The 25,572-nt window shown below is 39.2% G+C and overlaps 1 protein-coding gene across 1 annotated transcript in view; it reads right to left on the reverse strand.

Annotated features, from left to right (window-relative positions):
- The window catches only part of LOC120534493 (NACHT, LRR and PYD domains-containing protein 3-like), a 66,987-nt gene that overhangs the window by 28,312 nt on the left and 13,103 nt on the right, over positions 1–25,572 (reverse strand). The window contains exon 4 of the mRNA XM_039762096.1: positions 15,747–15,920. Within this exon, the coding sequence (XP_039618030.1) occupies positions 15,747–15,920 (174 nt within the window). The remainder of the gene's footprint in view (positions 1–15,746; positions 15,921–25,572) is intronic.

Below are 25,572 nucleotides of genomic sequence, written 5' to 3' on the forward strand. Positions count from 1 at the left end.
TGGCAGGCTCATTCCTTACAGCTTACTTACAAAAGTTAGGCAGGTTTCATTTCGAAATTCTATGCATAATGGTCATAACTGGAACGTATTTTTGTCCATATACTGTAATAGAATGCAACTCGATAGCCGTGGGAGGCGAAGTTTCGTATTAAAATATTTAACCAATCACATTTCAGCCATTATTTGTTGCCAGGCAGAGAGGCTTTCACAATCTGTTGTGGAGGCACTCTAACACAGAATAAATGTTGATTAACCTGTTGCTTCAATCAATCAGATTTTGAGTTGGTGTCAGTAGGGCCCTCTAGCAGGCGTACGGCAACGTCACCGTATTCAGACCCATTGATTGGATAGAAGCCGATATGAGGAACTCTCCGAGGCCACTGAACACACCGCAAATGCTCCGAGCGAAAGATCGTCACGTGCACTACGGCCAACTCCATGGCAGGATTCTGGACAATATTATTTGCCAGACACAGACCAGATTTCAAGACGACGAAAACCTGATGTTTGTCATGCTCCCCGAGCCCCAGAAGTTTCGGGAATACAAGAAAAATTTCACGCATGCAGCCTTCTCCACTTTAACACAAGAGCCACGGAGCGCTTTTTGATCTGTCTCGGCTAAAAACAATCCTGACTGTAATGTATGCCATGGATGATTTAGCAGGAAAATCTCCCACTGCTCTCCTTGACTTCCTTCATCAGAAAAATCTGAATGAGAGCATGGGGCAGCTGTTCACATTGGTATATTTGGCGGTGAGCATTCCTGTGTACAATGCTTCTGTCGAGCAGACATTTTCAGCCCTAAAGCGAATTGAAACTTATGCCAGAAATACCATAGGGCGGGTTCGCCTTTCAGCATTAGCTTCGATGGCAATAGAAAGTGAGGATTTGATGGAACTGAAGCGCACGGATAATCTGTACGACAGAGTAATTGAACTGTTTTTGAGGAAAAAGAGGACGATGGATTTTATTTACAAACAATCTGAATTTTTGGTGAGTGAAATGTTGCGATTTTCCTAAATAATATTGCAAGTTTATGAGTTATTATTGATGTTTTTTATGTGTGTCACGGCTGTGGCTGCAGTAGAAAAGAACTTGTTCATCCCTGGTTTGTCTATTCAATAAAGGCATTTATTGTGGCTACAGGAGTTATCTTTTATATAAACTGCTCAAAAAAATTAAAGGAACACTTTGAAAACACATCAGATCTCAATGGGAAAAAGAAATCCTCCTGGATATCTATACTGATATAGACTGGGTAATGTGTTAGGAACGAAAGGATGCCACATCGTTTGATGGAAATGAAAATGATCAACCTACAGAGCCCTGAATTCAAAGACGCCCCAAAAATCAAAGTGAAAAAATTATGTGGCAGGCTAGTCCATTTTGCCAAAATTTAATTGCAGCAACTCAAAATTGTATGCAGCACTTTGTATGGCCCCTGTGTTCTTGTATACATGCCTGACAACATCGGTGCATGCTTCTAATGAGATGACAGATGGTGTTGTGGGGGATCTCCTCCCAGATCTGGACCAGGGCATCACTGAGCTCCTGGACAGTCTGAGGTGCAACCTGGTGGCATTGGATGGACCAACACATAATGTCCCACAGGTGTTCTATTGGATTTAGGTCAGGAAAGTGTGGAGGCCAGTCAATGGTATCAATTCCTTCATCCTCCAGGAACTGCCTGCATACTCTCACCACATGAGGCCAGGAATTGTCGTGCACCAGGAGCCACTGTACCAGCATAGGGTCTGACAATGGGTCCAAGGATTTCATCCTGATACCTAATGGCAGCCAAGGTGCCTTTGTCAAGCCTGTAGCGGTCTGTGTGAACCTCCATGGATATGCCTCCCAAGACAATCATTAACCCACCACCAAACTGCTCATGTTGAATGATGTTACAGGCAGCATAATGTTCTCCATGGCTTCTCCAGACCCTTTCACTTCTGTCACGTGCTCAGGGTGAACCTGCTCTCATCTGTAAATGCACAGGGCACCAGTGGTGCATCTGCCAATTCTGGTATTCTATGGCGAATGCCAATCGAGCTGCATGCTGCTGGGCAGTGAGCTCAGGGCCCATTAGAGGACATGGGGCCCTTGGGTCACCCTCATGAAGTCTTTCTGGTTGTTTGGTCAGAGACATTCACACCAGTGGCCTGCTGGAGGTCATTTTGTAGGGCTCTGGCAGTGCTCATCCTGTTCCTTGCCCAAAGGAGCAGATACTGGTCCTGCTGATGGGTTATGGACCTTATATGGCCCTCTCCAGCTCTCCTAGAGTAACTGCTTGTCTCCTACAATCTCCTCCATGCCCTTGAGACTGTGCAGGGAGACACAGCAAACCTTCTGGCAATGACACGTATTGATGTGCCATCCTGGAGAAGTTGGACTACCTGTGCAACCTCTGTAGGGTCCAGGTATCGCCTCATGCTACCAGTAGTGACACTGACTGTAGCCAAATGCAAAACTAGTGAAGAAACAGTCAGAAAAGATGAGGAGGGAAAAATGTCAGTGGCCTCCACCTGTTAAACCATTCCTGTTTTGGGGGTCATCTCATTGTTGCCCCTCTAGTTCATCTGTTGTTAATTTCATTAACACCACAGCAGCTGAAACTGATTAACAACCCCCTCTGCTACTTAACTGACCAGATTAATATCCCCTAAGTTTCATTGACTTTATGCTATACTCTGATTAAAAAGTGTTCCTTTAATTCTTTTGAGCAGTATATATACATATATATATATATACACACCCCGATCTACATACTCTCAAATAAATGAACCACACGCCATGGCGCAACAGGAGAGGCTTTGCGTCTAGCGCTGACGTCCGAGGTTCAATTCCCGAGAGGGGGTGCAGTGAGTGTGTATGCCTGATGAGCCCAGAATTAGGGCGAAACACGCGCCCGCGTACTGTTTGCATTATTTGACTGTAAAACTATTTCAGTATATTAAATATATATATATATATATATATATATATATATATATATATATATATATATATATATATCAGCGCTTCCCGATTCATTTTACCCTCGCACCCACTTGATTTGAGAAGAAGTATGAAAAAATATGAGGTGAACGCAGTAAAACAGATCATCAATTGAAGCTTTATGAATAATGGATACTTTATTTGCCATCAATAATTGTTTTGGTAAAGCCATACTCAGTGTAATCCCCCTTCTATTTTACAATTTTTCTGCGACTAGCCATGATTAAATGAATGGTAAAAAAGTTAGAGTGAAGCGAGGGTGACTTATTCAGGCAGGCAGGCAGGCGACAACTCAATAGCTCGAATTTGGATATAAGTATGTTCTATTTAGTCGTCAGAAATATCTTTGTTAGGAATGGAAGTTAAATTTATATATATGTGTGTGTATTATATATATATATGACAGCAACACTCATAACAGTGACAAAACAATTACATTGATTACATTGACAGTCATGTTACGTTATTTTCAAAATGTTTCCTTTTCTTTGTCATTACCTCTTTAACAAACTACTTCTCCGCTGCAAAGCGCGGGTATTTTGCTATATATGTATATGTGTATATATATATATATATATATATATATACATATATATATATATATATATATATATATACATATATGTATATATATATACATATATATATGTATATGTATATATATGAATATACATATATATATGTGTGTATATATATATATATCTATACTAATAAAAGGCAAAGCCCTCACTCACTCACTCACTCACTCACTGACTGACTGACTGACTCATCACTAATTCTCCAACTTCCCGTGTGGGTGGAAGGCTGAAATTTGGCAGGTTCATTCCTTACAGCTTCCTTACAAAAGTTGGGCAGGTTTTATATTGAAATTCTACGCGTAATGGTCATAACTGGAAGCAGTTTTTCTCCATTTACTGTAATGGAGATGAGCTTCAACGCCGTGGGGCGGAGTTTCGTGTGACATCATCACGCCTCCCACGTAACCACGCAGTACATAGAAAACCAGGAAGACCTCAAAAAAGCGCTCAAGAAAACATGCATTATATAATTGAGAAGGCAGCGAAACAATAAGAAGCGAAGCGAGTGACATATACAACCATATTCATGAGTTTTGCTACTTCGGAAACAAAGCACGATGTAAACCTACACTTTAAATTAAGTTCATAGACAGGCTGCCGCTGGCGTTTGTAATTTAGTGCCTGCCCATATAAGGCCGTTCATCAGCGGCAATCCAATAGCAAACTGCCACGGGTAAATATTCACGGGTGAAGGACTGTGCTTATGGAGAGGAAGATGAGATGGTCAGGGTGGTGTTTGACACAAACTCAGCGAAACTGCGAGAGAAAGTTTTAAGTGCCAGGACTAAGGTAACATTAAATACAGCCATGGACATAGCACGAGATGGCACCAGCACAGCTGGGAACCTTCGATGCATGTACACCGAGCTGCTCACGTGAACTGACGCAGTGCACAGATAAAAAGCAACAGTTCCAAAGAGCGCTGAACAAAAACCGAATTACACAATTGAAAAGGCAGCAAAAATATGAAGCGTCTGATAAGCATATTCATAAATGCAGCTACTGCGGAAACAAAGCACACGTGGAAAAGTCAATGTCCCGCTAAAGGAAGACAGTGTAAAAAACCCGTGCATGCAGTGTGTCAGGTCTCAGATAAAGAAGAAGACGAGCTGTTTATTGATGCAGTAAGAAACGAATCGATGAATGAAACCTGTCATCTTTACAACGATTGACAAACACGGAATGTAACTTGAACACAACACATCCTACAAATACGAACCTGATTGAAAGAAATAATGATAATCAAATCCTTGATGACAGCAACACTCAATAACACTCACAAAACAAATACTGTATATTGACAGTCATGTTACGTTATTTTTAAAATGTTCCCTTTTCTTTTCTAGCTTTTTAACACACTACTTCTCGCTGCGATACGCGGTGTATATATATATATATGTATATATATATATATATATATATATATATATATATATATATATATATAAAACCCGATCTACATACTCGAATAATGGATACTTTATTCGCCATCAATGATTGTTTTGGTAAAGCCATACTCAGTGTATTCATTAGATGAAAGGTAAAAAGTAAGAGCGAGGGAGGATGACTCATTGAGGCATGCAGGCTGTAGTCTTGCGTCAACTCTATCTGAATTGCGATCACATTTGAAAAAATATATCTTTTCAAGTTCTATTTAGTCCATATGTGTCAAACTCAAGGGCGCGGGCCACATCCGCCCGGCGTGTAATTATATCCGCCCGAGATCATTTTATATACTGTATTATTGTTATTAAAGCCCGGGTATATGAAGCGCTGGTAACACAATAAACTACAGATCCCATAATGCAGCGCTTCAGCTGCCTTGCCGAACACTTACCGCGTTAATCAAGTCTACCTTATGATGCTGCAAGTTATTGCGAAGCTAGCTCACACGATGCTGAAGAGAAAAGTTGATTCTGAAAATAGAGCCTTTAAAACCGATGGGAGGCTGAGTATATGTTTACTGAACCCGTGTGTCTCATTTGTGGAGCTAATGTGGCTGTAATTACAGAATTTAATCTAAGACGGCACTATGAGACAAAACATCAGGGTAACCTGAAAGAACTGAATGCAATGCAGAAGATACAGAAAGCAGAAGAATTAAATAAGAATCTGACACTTCAGCGGACGTTTTTACCCGTGCACAATCACAAAGTGATTTCAATTGAGGCTGCTTTTATGGGAGACACAACCACTTGCCCCACTTTCCCTGTTACCAAGTAATGTTAAACCAAGTCGTCACTACGGTGTTCCCAAATAGCACTTTGCTGATAAACTGAGCGCACTGAGTTTGCACGGCGCTTTGGTGACTTTGAAGAACAAAAAGTCCGTCTACATGCGGCTCGAACCTTGTGCATGTTTGGTAGCACATATCTGTGTGAGAAGCTCTTCTCAGTGATAAAGACTAACAAAACAGCACACAGGAGTCGCCTCACTGATGAGCACCTGCAATCCATCCTGAGAATCTCCACAACACAGAACCTCACACCAAACAGAAACGAACTTGTGGCCAAAAAAAGATGCCAGGCGTCCAGCTCTAAAATGACATATGAGCAAAGACAACTGAATGATTTGATTTGTTATTGCTGAAAGGAACACATTTTATTTATATTTCCAGGTTTTGTTATGCAGCATGTTCATATTTGAATTTGTATAATTTTGACAGGATATATTTTTATGGAGAGCAAAATCTTTTGGGATATTTAAAATCTAAGTTTATTTTTTATAAAATATAAAATTACATAAGAGTAAAGAAATTTGAATGTTTGTTCTTTTAATGTTTACTTTATTTCTAACTTGTATAATTTAGACAGGATATATTTTTATGGAGAGCAAAATATTATAAGTTGTTTAAGGTTTGAGTTGATTTATTCACGAATAATATTCCTGTCTGTTTTTACCATTCCTACCAAAGATATTTCTGTCGACTAAATAAAAATTCCTTCTATTTAAAATTTAAATAGAACTTGAACAAATACGATAGTTCATAATATCCACGCAGACTTGCACATAAGAGCGGATGTCATCCGTTTTAACAAACAGCGTATTGCACTGATACGAAATAGCTGTGTGTGTATATATGTAGATATGTATGTATATGTATATATATGTTTATATATGTGTGTGTGTATGTATATATATATATATATGTATTTGTGTGTATATATGTGTGTGTATGTATGTATGTATGTGTGTATGTATATGTATGTATATATATGTAGATATATATATGTACTAGCAAAATACCCAAGCTTAGCAGCGGAGAAGTAGTGTGTTAAAGAAGCAATGAAAAGAAAAGGAAACATTTTGAAAATAACGTAACCTGATTGTCAATGTAATTGTTTTGTCACTGTTGTGAGTGATGAGTGTTGTTGTCATATATATATATATATATATATATATATATATATATATATTTACACACACACACATAAACATATATATATATATATACATATCTATACATATACACATATATACATACATATATATATCTACATATATACACACACATATATACACACAAATACATATTTATATATATATACATACACACACACATATATAAACATATATATACATATACATACATATCTACATATATACACACACAGCTATTTCGTATCAGTGCAATACGCTGTTTGTTAAAACGGTTGACTCCCGCTCTACGTGCAATAAAAAATCAAATCATTCAGTTTTCTTTGCTCATATGTCATTTTAGAGCTGGACGCCTGGCATCTTTTTTTGGCCACAGGTTCGTTTCTGTTTGGTGTGAGGTTCTGTGTTGTGGAGATTCTCAGGATGGATTGCAGGTGCTCATCAGTGAGGCGACTCCTGTGTGCTGTTTTGTTAGTCTTTATCACTGAGAAGAGCTTCTCACACAGATATGTGCTACCAAACATGCACAAGGTTCGAGCCGCATGTAGACGGACTTTTTTTGTTCTTCAAAGTCACCAAAGCGCCGTGCAAACTCAGTGCGCAATAACTCTAGCTTCGCAATAACTTGCAGCATCATAAGGTAGACTTGATTAACGCGTAAGTGTTGGCAAGGCAGCTGAAGCGCTGCATTATGGGATCTGTAGTTTATTGTGTTACCAGTGCTTCATATACCCGGGCCATTAATAACAATAATACAGTATATAAAATGATCTCGGGCGGATATAATTACACGCCGGGCGGATGTGGCCCATGCCCTTGAGTTTGACACATATGGACTAAATAGAACTTGAAAAGATATATTTTTCAAATGTGATCGCAATTCAGATAGAGTTGACGCCAAGACTACAGCCTGCATGCCTCAATGAGTCATCCTCCCTCGCTCTTACTGTTTTACCGCTCATCTAATGAATACACTGAATATGGCTTTACCAAAACAATCATTGATGGCGAATAAAGTATCCATTATTCGAGTATGTAGAGCGGGATATATATATATATATACATATATATATATATATACCCGCGTATCGCAGCGGAGAAGTAGTGTGTTAAAAAAGGTAGAAAAAGAAAAGGGAACATTTTAAAAATAACGTAACATGACTGTCAATATACAGTATTTGTTTTGTGAGTGTTACTGAGTGTTGCTGTCATCAAGGATTTGATTATCATTATTTCTTTCAATCAGGTTCGTATTTGTAGGATGTGTTGTGTTCAAGTTACATTCCGTGTTTGTCAATCGTTGTAAAGATGACAGGTTTCATTCATCGATTCGTTTCTTACTGCATCAATAAACAGCTCGTCTTCTTCTTTATCTGAGACCTGACACACTGCATGCACGGGTTTTTTTTACACTGTCTTCCTTTAGCGTGACATTGACTTTTTCCACTGTGTGCTTTGTTTCCGCAGTAGTTGGATTTATGAATATGCTTGTATGTATCAGACGCTTCATATTTTTGCTGCCTTTTCAATTGTGTAATTCGGTTTTGTTCAGCTCTTTGGAACTGTTGCTTTTATCTGTGCACCGCGTCAGTTCACGTGAGCCACTCGGTGTACATGCATCAAAGGTTCCCAGCTGTGCTGGTGCCATCTCGTGCTATGTCCATAGCTTTATTTAATGTTACCTTAGTCCTGGCACTTAAAACTTTCTCTCGCAGTTTCGCTGAGTTTGTGTCAAACACCACCCTGACCATCTCATCTTCCTCTCCATAAGCACAGTCCTTAACCCGTGAATATTTACGCGTGGCAGTTTGCTATTGGATTGCCGCTGACGAACGGCCTTATATGGGCAGGCACTAAATTACAAACGCCAGCGGCAGCCTGTCTATGAACTTAATTTAAAGTTTAGGTTTACATCGTGCTTTGTTTCCGAAGTAGCAGAACTCATGAATATGGTTGTATATGTCACTCGCTCGCTTCTTATTGTTTCGCTGCCTTCTCAATTATATAATGCATGTTTTCTTGAGCGCTTTTTTGAGGTCTTCCTGGTTTTCTATGTACTGCGTGGTTACGTGGGAGGCGTGATGATGTCACACGAAACTCCGCCCCCATGGCGTTGAAGCTCATCTTCATTACAGTAAATGGAGAAAAACTGCTTCCAGTTATGACCATTACGCGTAGAATTTCGATATAAAACCTGCCCAACTTTTGTAAGGAAGCTGTAAGGAATGAACCTGCCAAATTTCAGCCTTCCACCCACACGGGAAGTTGGAGAATTAGTGAGTGAGTGAGTGAGTGAGTGAGTGAGTGAGGGCTTTGCCTTTTATTAGTATAGATGTATATATGTGTGTGTGTATATATATGTGTATATGTATAGATATGTATATATATATGTTTGTGTGTGTGTGTAAATATATATATATTTATATTTATATATATATATATATATATGACAGCAACACTCATCACTCACAACAGTGACAAAACAATTACATTGACAATCATGTTACGTTATTTTCAAAATGTTTCCTTTTCTTTTCATTGCTTCTTTAACAAACTACTTCTCCGCTGTAAGCTGGTATTTTGCTAGTATATATATATATATATATATATATATATATATATATATAAATATATAGTGTATGTATATATATATATATATATATATATATATGTGTACGTGTATGTGTATGTGTATATATGTGTATGTGTATACTGTATGTATGTGTATATATATATATATGTGTGTATGTGTATATGTATGTATATCTTTATATGCATGTGTGTGTACATATATATGCCAGCAACACTCATGACAATGACAAAAAAATTACATTGCCAATCATGTTACGTTATTATTAAAATATTTCCTTTTCTTTTTCATTACTTCTTTAACACACTACTTCTCCAGCTGCGAAGCGCGGGCATTTTGCTAGTATATATATATACAGTGCATCCGGAAAGTATTCACAGTGCATCACTTTTTCCACATTTTGTTATGTTACAGCCTTATTCCAAAATGGATTAAATTCATTTTTTACTAAGAATTCTACACACAACACCCCATAATGACAACGTGAAAAAGGTTTACTTGAGGTTTTTGCAAATTTATTAAAAATAAAAAAACTGAGAAATCCCATGTACATAAGTATTCACAGCCTTTGCTCAATACTTTCTCGATGCACCTTTGGCAGCAATTACAGCCTCAAGTCTTTTTGAATATGATGCCATAAGTTTGGCACACCTATCCTTGGCCAGTTTCGCCCATTCCTCTTTGCAGCACCTCTCAAGCTCCATCAGGTTGGATGGGAAGCGTCGGTGCACAGCCATTTTAAAATTTGATTACAGCAAAAAGAAAAAAGACGTTGCCAGTGAATTTGGAATTTCGCCATCAAAACCGTCAACTCTCTTGAAAGACAGAGCAAAAAAAGACGAAAAATCGCGGGCTGCTAATGTATGCAAACTGCTGCATTTGAAGATGTCGATAAAGCCGTTTTTATGTGGTTCAAGAAACATTTCTATTAATGGGCACTCTTTCAAGAAAATGTGAAGTTTCTAAACTCTCTTGGGAACTCCCCCAACTGGACAACATGCCGAAGAGCGTCCTGAAGTGTCATCACCGCGTCTGTGAAAGACTGTTTATTCATTGCTTGTGCAACATGCTGCTCTTCACCAAAGCAAACAGAAAAGATCTCGATGGGTGATGCAAGGAACAGTATTACTTGGCCACAACCCTGTCTTCTGCTGTGTCTGTTTATAGGAGAGTGGCAGATCACGCTACAATAAATGACCCTGTTGTTCCTGTTTCAAGCTGAGTAAAGCTGGTGTTGCTAAAGTACGAAAACTCAGCCTTGTATTTTGGGGTTCAAGACAGGGACTTATAGCGTGACCACAATCTTTTAGGATTCACTTCTGTGGCGCCTCACTGTAAACGACACTTGACATTGAACTCTGCATCAAGCCTTGCACTTTCTTTCACTGTGTTTTGTTCATGGATACTAATTGCTACATTAGGACAATTTATTTGTATGGAAAATGTCTTGGCTGGGTGCGTAGCCTCTGGGACAGTTGATTGGAATCTCCATGTGCTTCACTGGATGAAACTTTTTTCGATTGCCCAATGCTGCTTGACGGTGAACATTTTTCTTTTTCACTTGGACATCTCATTTTTAGAACTGTTGCATTTTCTTGACATACTCAATCACTGCCAGTGCCATCTGTATGTGCTTCATCTAAAAGGATGAGCTGATGTCCTTTGCTGGCCCTGCTGGCTCCTTTGATTGCCTTTTTGAGTACTTCATGGTTTGTTTCTTGACATTGTGTGACAGGTGTGTGACGAGTTGCCCCTCTACCACAGGCTTTTTGTAGAGGATGCCAACAAATAGATGATTGCACCTGTTGATTGATCATGGCTGTATGCTGAAACCTCAGAGTTCTGCTAATTATCTTAACATGGATCCAATGTTATTTCATACATTCTCAATTGATCAAACCTCCAGTGGCATCTGCTTGAGTCTCTTCAGGACTCTTCCTGTGTTGTTGTCACTGCTAACCTGTACCCCTCCATCTTACTTTCCATGCCCTGCAACTCTGCTTTTTAGTCAACTTGCTGTTTACCAGTTTAGTACCAGCTTTTTACTATGCTGAAATACTTTGGTGTGGCGATAAACTTCTGTATATTAAACAATTTTTCCAGAGCAAAATGGTCACACTGGAATGTCCAAAAAGACATTGATATTTTGAAGTGTCTGAAATATGCACACCAGAGATCAAGATGTTGCCATTGACAGGTAACAAGAAAATTGTTTATTTGTTCAGTAATATGCCATCATACTCAGGGTTTTAGGAATAAGGGAGTCAATGTGCTAAATCTGTGCTATATTGAAGTAAGCTCTGAATTAGGATTTGTGCACAATGTACTCTAAGCTGCTAACATTGCAGTGTTTAGCACGATGTCTACCAATGGCAAAGCACTGGAGCTGTCAGAATTCATCTTGATATGTTGTGCTTAACTGAAGCTTGGCAAAAACTTAATGAGTTTGAATCTCTTATCGAGGCAACTCCATCCAGTTCTGCTTACTTTACAGAGACTCACAGCTCAGTTCAAGGAGGAGAACTTGCTGTAATTGGTAGGTTTGAGATAAACATCAAAAGAATCCCAATGGAATGTCCGTTGTCCTTCAAGTGTCTGGATCTAAAACTGATAACCAAATCAGGTCATATCCTACTTATCCTTGTTTGTTTTCTGATCTGACTGAATTACTGACTCATTTAAGTTCTCCTTCCCAGACATTTATTCTTGTGGGTGCCTTTAAGATCCACATTGACATTCCTACATGTACACAGACAAATAAATTCCTAACCCTGCTGGACTGCTCGGATTTGGTGCAAACCTGAGTTTTTTTTTTCCTGTGGTTAATAAATTATTTCAACCTGCACCCAGCCCAGCCACCTCTTCCACTGAAGACTGTGAAAAAATGTTTAATTTGTTCTGTGACAAAATTAATAAAAGTTTGTCCTCTTTTTGTATTTTGCCTGTATTCCCTCTCCTTCCAGCTCCTTTTCCACATTTTCACCAGCTTTATCTCCATTTATTGAAGACTTGCTCAGTAAGATGAGGACCTCATCCTCACCACACTTATCAAATCCTGTCTTCATGGGTGAGAGATCCGTGAATACAAGGGTGAGTTTTAGTGCACAACACAATGAGTGTAAAGGGATATGGACAAAAGAGTGTGCAGGTGTGCACAGTGACCAGAGGAGTGAGTTTGGAATCAAACCGGATTAATCAGCACCACTGCCTGTGGACGCACTGATGTGATTTGTGATGCCCACTAGTGGTGGTGTCCAGGTGGTGACGTCCACCACAGATCGCCACCTCCCTTGTGCTCAAAGGTCTCACATTAATGGACTATTTCTCTTGGACAGGTTGGTTTCAAGTTACCAGTGGGCTTCATTCCTCCAGACATTTATAACCTGATTTTGTCCTTGATATCAGTTAAAACTTATCCTAATTAGTCTGCTAGTGTGAAGTCTGCACCAAAGCCTCAGCCTTTATGACTTTTTGACTTATCTAACAAAGAAACACTTTAAATTGATTAAAAAAATTTCAGTATGATTGGAGATCACAACACAGATAATTATAACTAAAGTCCACACCACCAATACGCCCAGTATGTCCACCTTAAACCCCCTACAGTCTCTAATAGCCGCAAAGACCGTAATGGAGTTACAATGATCTTACAAAAAATTACCACCCTGACGAAATGTCACCCGCTCTGTCTCCCTCAGATGGCTCCACTGCCATTCATACCATGGACCTTTGAATTCCAAGCTGCAGCTTCAACTGCTCATGTAAACTGCCAGCTGCTGACCGAGCACCTCAATGGTGACGGCATTTATTTGTGAGGCTGAACCTTAGCTGACGGTGACATTCAGTGACACCTGAGCATGGAAACACAAATCTCTGCAAATGGAAACAAGGTCCTACTGTACTGTACTGTGGCTCAGCATTAGTGACCAGTGCTACATATTCATCAACATCATTTAGAAGCAAAAAATGGAATCCACCAAATGAAAATGGGAAAATTCAACATAGAAGAAACGATTTGGATTTGATGTGCTCAGCTGTATGTGCAGAATTGCTGTCACCTGAGAGTGGCCTCTATGTAAAAATTATTTGATTGTCAGATGACCGCAGGTTTATCTGATGTTACAGGGTTGTTAATGATGTCTGCAGAGGTAACTGATAGGCCCAATGTGTCCACAGACAGGTTTGTCACAAGCTGACCATTTGTGAGTGAAGTCAGCAGTGCGAAGGCTGTCCACTTTGGTCTTGTGGTCTACACATTTGCACTGAGTGATGGCTTTTCTTTCCTCTTTGTCCACCATGCAAGACTCTGCTTCTCCATGTTTAAGCAAGCGTCTCCCAAGATTTCACATTCACCCACAAGCAGTTGTGAAAACCTCAAGGCTTCTTTGTTCCATTTCTTCTGTCCACCAACGTTATACTTTCCACTGAAGAGCTCACCACAGAGCAGCTGCTTCAGCAGGTGACCAGCTGGCCTGTGCACAACACATCTAGTGTGTCCAATGGACCTGTACCTTCTGTAGCTGAGTGCAGATGCTTAGTAGCTCTGCTCATGTAAGGATTTCAGCCCGCAGTTTACAAGCATACATAATGGTGATCAGTCACACGAGCTACCCCACTCATTGTGTTCACACTGATTCCTCTACAAATCCACATTTGTCTTATGCTAGGCTTTGACAGCAGCAGGTTCAAACATGATCTCTGACGTTTTGGTATTGGCAGTAAGACCAAATCATTGCATGTCTCACAGAACATGACTATTATGGTCTTCATGTGTCTTATGAACTTGCATTTAGGGCACAGTCATCAGTCAAGAGAAGCCCACTGATGGCCAACTCCTTCACCTTGACCACAGTTTTTAGACATGAACAGCTCACCATCAGTCGACTGTCTGACACAAATGTTATCATCAGTACACTCAGGCTTTTGTCAATATGGCCGTGAACATCAGAAAAGAATAGTGGAAGGCTAAAGCCAGTGATCTTCTCACAGATATGATGATGGACTGCAAGTAGCCCTTAACTTGTGCAGAGGCTGCACTAACCAGATAGTTATTGACCAATTTAGGATGGACGTCATGACTGCAGTGTAGAACTGGACCAGAATTATCTGTGAGAGGTGGAATTATGGGACTCCCTTATTAACTCCACGAACCTTCAGAAGGACTGAGGATCAAATTGATGGTAAGTGATGGGGGGGTCAGGGGCCTTGATAATAAGTTAAAACCATTTCATAACATTATTCTATCATTCACTGCCCGTTAGTGAATTTTTGAGAAAATATTTTAGGGACCAGCAGAAAGTCATTTTACAGGGTGGACAGGAAGGTCTGTGCTTATCAAGGTCCAATTATTTTGGGAAGTTGGTGGAGATTTTGAGGCAGGCAGGAACAGAACAGGTCCAGAGACTGATTAAAACTGTCCAAAAATACAACAGACAGTTGGCAGCACAGAGGAGATAAACTCTGTACCTACAGCTTTTCAGGATTTTGTGCCTGAAAATGCTGCAAACCACCTTTGTAGTGGTGGACACTTAAACCTGAGCAGATGAAGGTGGGTATGAAGTAACAGAAGTCAGATGAGCAGCTTCATGACTGCAATGCTGTCTTTCTCTATGGCCACTAAACTGGTCCAAATGGTCTGTCAGGCCATTTCTTGCAGAGTAAGTGAACATTTCTTCATTTATTTGGTAGGTTGATTGTCACTTGTCCACACAGCCATTTCCACATACTTATCCTTCAAGTTTGTCTCAGCTCATCCTCTTGTCCTCTTGCTCATCCTTCTTCTATTGACTTCTAGCTCTTTGTTTAGGCCCAGTTGTGTAAGTTTAGGTTTGAAACCGGGTTTGTCCTGATTGAGAAGTGTGGGGTTGAAATGACAAAAGAAGGATTTGTGAGGCCTGGGATTTGGACTTCTAATCACATCAGTGATCTGTTGAGGAACACATGTCATGGTTTGGCTTGTAAATGTTCTTATCTTTGTTTAAGTTCCTTTTTAAATGTTTTCTTTGTTCAATTTCAAGTATTTTCTATTTGATTATTGTATTTATTTTATAACGTGAATAATTTTTCATTCTTGGGTGCAGTCTGTTCTGATTAAACAGTGTTTGTATTGTGGGTGTGGAACAGTCCGAGTCATAAAGTGACAAGAAGTAAAATTCAATAAACACACAACACACACACTCACACTCACGCACTTGTTGTCGACTCACTTCAGTGTCTGTAATTTGCAGTTTTCACTCCTCAGCCCCTGACACAGCTGATCTACTCCTGCATCCTTCATGTTGTTGCTGCTCAGCTGCAGTTCAGTCATTCGTGAGTGTGGAGAAGAAAGAGCTGAGGAGAGAGCTGAGCAGCAAGTGGAAATGAGATGACAGCCAAACATCCTGCGGAGATAAAGAGAGAGAAGTGAGGGCATGTGAACATACAGACAGACAAAAAATAACCCAAAAAAACTTCAAGCCTGCTGTGACAAAGACTAAAACCTCACTGACTACGCTGACCATGACGTCGTCCACACTGAAGCACTTGTGAATGAAATAAAACATGAGAAATTAGGGTAAGAGAAGCAAGAATAGAATAAAAATAAATGGATGTGAGCTACAGGGTGTTAGTCCCAGAGTGAGACATATTTAGAGAAGAATTTTAATAAGACAACACTGGGATTAAATGGAGAAGACAGCAGGACTCAGGGAGCATTGAACTTTTCATTCCTTCAAAGTGGTGTGAACTAACAAATGACATTTGCTGTCGTTACTGTATTTGAGGAAATTATGATGGGAATTATACTTTTAAAAGATTTTTAAATGCTAATACTTTTAGTAACTTTTGTACTTTGTGACATTTAATGGTAGGTTGTTTGAAATTACAATTAATTGTCTGTGTTCTTAATTCAGTGTTCAGAGATTCCATTTAAATATAACTACATGGAAATATTTTTGGGGCCACAGGTCAAGGTCTTAGTGTTTAAGTAAATGACACCATGGCCATGCGGATCACTCTGCCTCTGTAACTGGTGTAAGTATCTATTGTACTGGCTGAAGACTGAGTGGGTACTGTGGAAGTTATTATCTTTTTTCTCGTCTTCTGTGACATTATGTTTGTGCTGAATGTTGAGATATCTATGCAATGGAAGACTCAGTGACACACTTTATAACAAAGAGACCTTACTGTGTGTCACTGTCACATTTAGAAGAACCAGTCAGCCTCAGGGACATTAGGCAAAGCAGCTCCATCGTGTGGTGGAAAGTTGACATCACAAAAACTGGGAAGTCCCTCAAGTTTGTCTCTGCTCTTCCTCCTCCTCACTTCCTTCTTTTGTCCAGGCCATAGTCAACGTTCTTCTTTTCACTTCTAGTTCTTTGTCTTGGCTCAGTTGTGTAAATTTAGGTTTGAACCCGAGCTTGCCCTTGTGCTAATTCCTGCTTGACCACACACTAGTATATAAAGTGACCATCTCAGTGTGCTTGTGGGTATTGCTGTGTCAGTTTTAAAGACGTTCAAAATCATCCTGTAGCTCCTCTGGTCCACCTTCTGTTGATCAACTTTGCAGATTTCAGTTAACGTTTGTATTTAAAAACAAAAGAGAATCAAAAAGTGACAAGAGTGACGAGGGGAGCACAGGGGTATTGTGACAGGTTTCCTAAAGCAGACTATACTTTCTCAGAAGGTTGGCATCCTTCAACATCTGCAGTAAGATGCTGCAGATGTTTTACCAGACGGTTGTGGCGAGTGCCCTCTTCTACGCGGTGGTGTGCTGGAGTGGCAGCATAAAGATGAAAGACGCCTCACGCCTGGACAAACTTGTTAAGAAGGCAGGCTCCACTGTAGGATTAAAGTTGGACAGTTTAACATCTGTGGCAGAGCGACGGGCACTAAGCAAACTCCTGTCAATCATGAAGAATCCACTGCATCCACTGAACAGGATCATCTCCAGACAGAGGAGTAGCTTCAGTGACAGACTTTTGTCACCATCCTGCTCCACTGACAGACTGAGGAGATCGTTCCTCCCCCACACTATGCGACTCTTCAATTCCACCCGGGGGAGTAAATGCTAACATTTTTTTCATTTTTATTATTATTTAATTTAATATTGTTTCTTTGTATCAGTATACTGCTGCTGGATTATGTGAATTTCCCCTTGGGATTAATAAAGTATCTATCTATCTATCTATCTATCTATCTATCTATCTATCTATCTATCTATCTATCTATCTATCTATCTATCTATCTATCTATCTATCTATCTATCTAAATGGCCATATAGTGTATGTCAAAATATTCACATATCTGCTTGGATATTTCATTGTCAGCTGGCATATTTGAATAGTTTATTAGATGACTTAACTACAGACATCATCAGCCCATTTCATGTTCTAATTGCTGGATTTGTACACAGGCTACATAATAACAATGTCTGATCACTCATCTACAGCAAGATAGTCGGAAAAGAGCACAACAAAGCCTGACTGATGGGAATTCTTGAACACTGGAGTCATGGAGAAAGAGGTTTGGAAAACTAAAGCACCAGGAGTCCGTGACATGTGAACTTGGGTTCATTTCATAATAGTTACTCTTTCATAAGTTTTTCACTAGCAAATAATGCAAATATAAAACATACAACAGAAAATGTTACAAATCTAACTGTGGGATTATATTGAACATTTTCTGTATTTACCTATGGGGACAAATACATGTCGTTCTATCTATCTATCTATCTATCTATCTATCTATCTATCTATCTATCTATCTATCTATCTATCTATCTATCTATCTATCTATCTATCTATCTATCAAACTAAATTTTAAATGCATGTGCTTTAAAGAGTTTTAAAATGAAAAATAATCTAAATTATTTTAGCGTTAACCGATTCAACAGTTCAGGTATAATAATGTTTGATGTTTAGTTTATTTTAAGCAGTATTCTTCATATACTGTAGAGAAAATATCAGAATAAACATAAAAGGGCACAGATGTCAAGAACTCCTGATGATGTCATTCTTTATAAACCTGAAATCCTTTCAGATTATAACACGGACATGGGGGAATCCTCATGGTTGCACACATATAAGTGTATTTTTTTATCAACAAACTCCAATACTAATTTACTAAAATGATAGCTGAGTACTTGAAGGATATACCAGTATTGTATCATTGTTGTTATAGTTTGTATTTATATATTTTATATTCTAGTACAGAAAAAGAAAAAATATTTTTCACTGGAATAATGGAAGTACTTTTAATAAAAAGAAAAATACTGTTGTATTGAGCAGGTATCGGGTATCATAAACTATTGTGACATCCCCAGGTGTAATACAACATGCATGGCCATTGATGAAGGGCTCCTTGTGCTAGAAGTGTGCAGTCAGAATTACACGTTGAAGTCAGTGAGGCTACTGTGCCTTTGTTTAGATTTTCTTACCAATAATTTTAAATTTCACAGATGTGAATCTGCATAAAACTGAATTGTCTCACACAGTCCAGTGCACCATTTGTATTTCTATATGGATGTTACTAATATGCCTTTTAACAAATAAACTCACATTTATTGCTATGGATATTCTGATGGTGCAGACTTAACACCTCATGAATCTGACAAACTATATAATGGAAAAGAAGCAAAAGGTGTTCACGCACTGAAGTTTGGCTAACCATGAAGATTATGGAGATTTGGTGGTGATTGTAATCAAACAGAAGCGCTTTAGCCAATGCCAGTTCAATGGCCAACTGGACACATCAAAGAAAATAAAAATGTGAGCAGAGTAGAGACATTTTATAAGAAGAAAATGATCTGAGGGACAGAAGAGCAGAGGGAGACAATGTAGGACAGTAGGAGAAGAGCTCAAGGAGCACAAAAGTGGCCAGAGGTCAGAAAGGTGTCAGAGGGTCCAGAAAGATCTGGTAAGGTGCAATCTGTGGACAGTTTGGAGATGAGTGTATTGACTGCTTTGTTTTTTAAGGGTAATTTAACACAATACGAGATATCCTAGAATCACCATGGAGGAGAAATCAATGCAATTAAATATGAAACATGTGAAGAGACTGATAAGGAATTGTGAAGGAGAGAATGAGGAGAAGAAAGAGAGAGAAGGGGGATGAAGATGTCAGAGGACAAGTGAAGAAGATGCCACATAATTTAAAGACAGAATGGATTTGAAAGTGGAAATAAAAGGAGGTTATGTGAAAAATCTTAGAATAAACTCAGTCCAGACGGATCAAAGATGTCAACAGGGTTTGTATTTTTCAATCAGACCAAGACGGGGAAAGAACCCTCACAGCAAGGCATAATAATTAAAGATGAAAGGATATTTTGGGCCTTTAAGAGAAAGAATCAAGCTGCATATTTAAATCCCACCATGTTGAGATAATGTGTGACATTACAGGGTGTTTTAGAGAACTCTGCTTAAAATGTTAATGACACAGGACTGTTAATATGTGAGGGGGAGAGACACATACAGTCAGGTACCAAGATGGTGGAGTAGAGAGGTATGGTCACAAGCAAATTGAATTGAGAACAAATGACCAAATATACAAGTTTAGGTCTGTTAGAGAGACAACCTTTGTCAATTTCAGAAATCAGCACTTTATCTTCCATACTGGGTCTACTCGGACAATATTCATGACGTTATTTGTGCCATTGGGACAAAGCTTAATTAGTCCAAGAAAACAGTGACTTTGTTACTTTGTCAGGAAGATGGCAGAAGTTCAGAAAGGCCTTTGTGTTTCAACATCTGAGGAAGTGAGCTGTTAGAGTAGAAATGTATAAATCACATTAATGAACACTGATAAGGTCTGTCCTGGCATAAAAAAAAGAGATGATCAGATGTGGAGGTGAGAGTGGATGCCACACCACTGACAAGAAGGTGCTCTAATTTGTTGGAAGAAATACAAGGCCAGACAAAGCCAGATTGGTAAGTACAGTATGTCTCCATTTACAGTATGTTCTGCAGTTGGCACTCAGAGTTTTGGGTAGTTTTGTGTCAGAATTCATGTGGGACCGTGGAGTACAATCTGAGCTTAGCATGAGTGTACAAAAGGTTCACTCTTCAGTTGCAGTCATTTCCTGATTTCAACCCAAGTATCTTCTACAGGTTGCTATTCACTGCACAGCTAACAATCTTTAAGTATATCCTGTCAATTTGTAAAGTCCTGAGGAGATTGGTTCAAGCACCTTCTCCCTGCCCTGGAGTTGATATTCCCCCCAAGAGGTGTAGCATTGGCCAGCTCTGGTGGGACAGCTGACTCGTAGCATTTTCTGTTGTCTCCAGTTATTTTTTACAGGAGTCTTCTCAAATAAGTGCTTATCAGTGGAAGGATTAATACCGTGTTCTTCACATTCTAGGAGCATCTACGAAACCTAATCATTGTGTGTCTGTAAGAAGTAGGTATTATGTTCGTATAATATAGGTTGTTTAATGACAGTGCTGTGTGCATAATGTTTTCAATACAAATAGCATTTTATTCATTATTATCTGTTACAGTGTAATAGTGTTCATTGCAGTTTGTTCTCTATCTATATATATATAAAGGAGAGTTGGGATCCAAGAGACTGTGTTTGTGTGTTTATGGAAGGATTGAGAGTTAAGGTGGGTGGGGAAGTCAAGTGATCATCTCCCCTCCCATTCACATCATTTCATTCACTTCATTTCGGTCCGGCGGTCTTGCCGTTCTTTTTCCTTAGTGTTTAGTCCTTTCTCCTTTACTAATTTACTGTTTAGTACACGCGGTACTTACACAGTCACTCATAAAAGGGGAGAAGACTCCGTGCAAGAAATGGGTATTGAAACTACCTTGGAAGACATGCAATCAACGAGGCCATTAAACGGATCTCAAGAGAGGTCTTCTAGGTTGGAAAAAAAGCGCTTGGCTGCCAAAACTAGGCGATTAAACGAATCTCAACAAGAAACGACTTCTACATTAGAAAAAAAACAATTCGCTGCCAAAATCAGGCGGTTAAACAAATCTAAAGAAGACAGGATTTCTAGATTGGAAAACCAAGATCCGCTGACGAAACTAGCCGGTTAAACGTGCAGCGAAGTGCGCCAGGTCTGCAAGTATTATTATAATACAGTATGTCATGTTCTTGGTTATTATTTGCATTTATTATAGTAGTTTTGTCTGTTTTGTTAAAGGAAGTGTTATGGTGTATAAAATCTGTACATTTTGGTTTCCATTATATTTTGTTCAAGACAAGACAACAGATGAAATTAACAAATTAAAGCAGGTTTTCTTCCCTTACACCTTACTTTTATAACACTTGTTCATAGCTTCGTGCTAATTTGGTTTTATAGCCCGGGAAAGGATGCTGAGGTGGTACCTCAGGCTATTATGGATGGACATCTGGAACAACAAAGTTTAGTTTATAGCCTGGGAGTGCTACCTCAAAGTACATCAAAGGTTTTGTTGTGTGGGAAAACGGACATTGAATTAATTCATCAATCATTTGGACAGCCAGCCAATCAGGTGCATGTGTTTTGAAACCAAGGCTTGACAATTCATAATAAATATGCCTTGGTTTGGAAAGAAGAGGAGAGAAGCAAAGGGAGAAGAAAGAGAAGCAGAAGAAGAAAGAAGAAGAGGAACGGACGAAGACGGCCCTGGTCGTCAGAAAGGCATCATGAACATTGATTGCTAAATCAAACGCCTCCCTGGGACATTCATCCTTGTCATCTGTAACTTTTTCGTAAGCTTTTTCTAAAGACTATATATATTCAGACTTTCCTATCACTACCTATTTTCTAGTATTCTTTGTTCTTGTGGTATTATTATTATTCTTGTAATAAATACCATGCTGCTTTTAACTTTCAGTGCTTTGTCTTAATGTCTAGAGTGATTGAAGTAATAAGTTAGATTTCTTTGAGCACCTGGTGACAGCCGGATTTTTGCCATTATTTCCGTGCTGCGAGGTTTATATGGCTGAGAGTGAAGAGCTATACTCAACAGAAGGGACAGATACGATAAAGAAGGTATTCTTGGCTGATGAATGGCCTATAGTCAAGAGTGCTGAGTCTTTGTATGTTTAAATGTATTCTTGTAGACCAAAAGTAATATTTAGGTCTGAGATATCACTAAAACATCGTATTGTTGTTCGTGCCGAAAATAAGTAAGTCTCTTGAAGTGCTGAATGACAGGCTGTTATTCCTATAGCACTTGTGTGGTTCAAAGTGCTAGGGGTTAATCAGCGTGTGTGTGTCATTCATGGAGCACAGTTGTGGTTAGGGTCTGTGTGTGTGTTTATCTGTGTGTGTGTGTGTTCATCTTAAAGTGCAACAGTAGACCAACCCGATAACGAACTTGACGAGAACACTTACCCTTGAGGAAACAGGTAAAAGGGCAAGTAGAGGGAAATACCACGATAATACATTTAGAGGGAAATACCACGATAATACATTTATTGTTTTATCTTGGTAGAGTAATATATATATTGCTCTACTGTCCCCTATTGTATTATTAATATGTAGCCTTAGAATACCTAATCTCACAGACTTACCACTGTATATAACTTATCCCCACCTTCCCTTCTATATCTATAACCTCAGGCAATTAGATGTAGTAAAAAGACAAGCAGGAGTTAAGTTACACATAAAATAATGTATTACTGATAATATTCATAAATAATAACAAAATGCAAAGTACATTTGAATATTGGCAACCATACAACCTGATAAAATGGTGATGTGTAATTCAGGTGGCACACAGACTTGCAGTTACTTAAAATGTCTCTAGTTAAGGCATCGTTGGTGCTCAGCTTTCAGCCACATGTCTGTTCAATATGGCTGCTGAGCTGTGCTCTTCATTGTGTTGTCTTCATCATCACAGGTTAGCAGAGAGATGCTTCTTCATCATATGTCAGTCAGTCAGAGAGAGAGAATGTGGTTGAGCAAGTACATTTATAGATGTTCTCTCCAATTCCTAGAACCAATAGGACATCATGGTACTTAAAGGCCTCTGAGACTAGCCAATTCCAAACAGCCATACCTCAGACCAATGGGTGAAATAGAACATCTTATCTCCTGCCCCCCAAGACCATATATTACACTAACCTGGCTTTGTGTGGGGGATGGGAGAAAAGACTTTAGCAAAGAAATGCTCATCAAACTGGTTTAAGACACATCCCCAAATCCTGTCATAAAATTACAAAGAAAGTCGTAAACATGGGGGATAAACAAGAATACCTCTCACCAAGGTACCACTAAATTATAAATAAAGACATACAAAACATTTATCAAGTTATATGCAAAATCCTACATCACAACACTCCACCCGATGAATGTTTTGTACAGTGTCTTTATACACAATGTCTTTAAATTGTTTCAAGAGTCTGATGCATAACTTGTGCATTGATTTGCAGTATTTGCTCTCCCAGTGTTAAAAGTTGTCCGTGACCATTTGTCCATTACATATCTTCTTTATTTCAAAGACAATCTGAAGAACTTGGAAGCGCTCCCGATGACTTGTATCTGCTCCAGCTTGCGTCAACTCTTTCTGCAGTCTCCATATGTCATCAGATCTGGTGGTTCAAAATGAGACAAGTCCACACCTTCCACTAAACTAGCCCACTACAATTGAGTCTATTGTGTGAATTTTTAATCTGTACTTGTTCTCTGTCTAACTGCTAATTAGACCCCTGTCCCAAACTATCTGTTTAAGCATATGCAGCTGTACAATTAACATCAAAATTTGAAAGGTAACATGCCACAGGTGCCAGTACAACCACTTCTGCCCAAGTGACAGCACATGTGCCACTGCATAAACTGTTCACAAACCAACATTTGTGGCCCCTCTGCACACATTTGGGGTTGACTTAGTTGCCTCTTGTGCTTTCCTACCCATGGTGCAACTCTTGACTGCCATCAGCCTTTACCAGTATAGGCTGGCATCACCACCATGAGACATCAAAGCTATGCAACTCTCATCATTCCCCCCGTAGGCCACCCCTAGAGTTGTTTGCTCACCATATGCATACTCATTGTGCTAAACACCTCGGTTCAGAATTGGCCCACTGGTCCTGTGCCTGCACCATAGCCGACAATCTCAGCAGGGCTTCCATATTTTCCCAATTAGACTATACCTAAACATCGGAGCCCATATGTCTTGCAAATGTATCAGCTGCACCTGCTTTCCTGAAAAGTTCACCAATTTTCTCAGTATACCTTTTCTTATATTAATTATCCCTCTTAATTAATTAATACCCAGAATGTATACTTTATGAGCCCAAAATGAATCCCCTTATTTTGGCATTCCTAACTGGTTTGTTCAGTTTCCACCCCTTGGAATATAAATTTGCTGCAGTAATGAACAAACCTTTCCTTTTAAACTATAGCTATTGTGACTAGTCCTTATTATTGCATGACTTGTGGACTTGTTACTCACTTAAACCCCAGTAAGTGTCTTTTCTTGCTGTCTCTTCAGTTCTTCTTCATGTCTTTGTCTTTGTCTTTGCTTGTTGTCTTTTCCTCTTTCTTCTTTTTTTCATTCTGCTATGTAGGCAGGTCTGCAAAATGGAAGGTGACAAAGCAGTTTCTGTCCATCTCATTTTCTTGGCTGTCGACCTGGTGCCAAAACTCAAACTTTGCTTCCAGGCATTCATTGGAACAGCTTGGCACTAGTGCCACGCCACTCCAATGTGCCAATGGTAACCCGATCTCCTGCATGGATTTTACTCTGCTAATTGCCTTCACTATTTATTACCTGCACCAAACCAAAGTCCATAAAACCTTACAATAGAAGTAGCACTATTGCAAAAGGCCAGAAAATTGAAACAGAAATAACTATTTTCCTTTCCTGTCTTCCTGCTACCCTTCTATTTTTTTCATTGCCCGTGTGTCCTTTTTATTGTATGGTAACTGCTACCTGAAAGTGTGGACTGAAACCTCTCCAGAACCCAAGTTCTAAATCCAGCATTTCTGCTAAAACTGACCTGTGTTCTTTACTAAAGACCAGCTCACTTTTCTCCATTTTATTGCATGGAGAGTCATAGGCTGTCTTTTGAACAACTGGTCAGTCAGGTTTCGAATTACTGAACCTAAATGTGTGTGC

Source organism: Polypterus senegalus, chromosome 8, assembly GCF_016835505.1.
Source record: "Polypterus senegalus isolate Bchr_013 chromosome 8, ASM1683550v1, whole genome shotgun sequence".
NCBI classification, from domain to species: Eukaryota; Metazoa; Chordata; class Cladistia; order Polypteriformes; family Polypteridae; genus Polypterus; species Polypterus senegalus.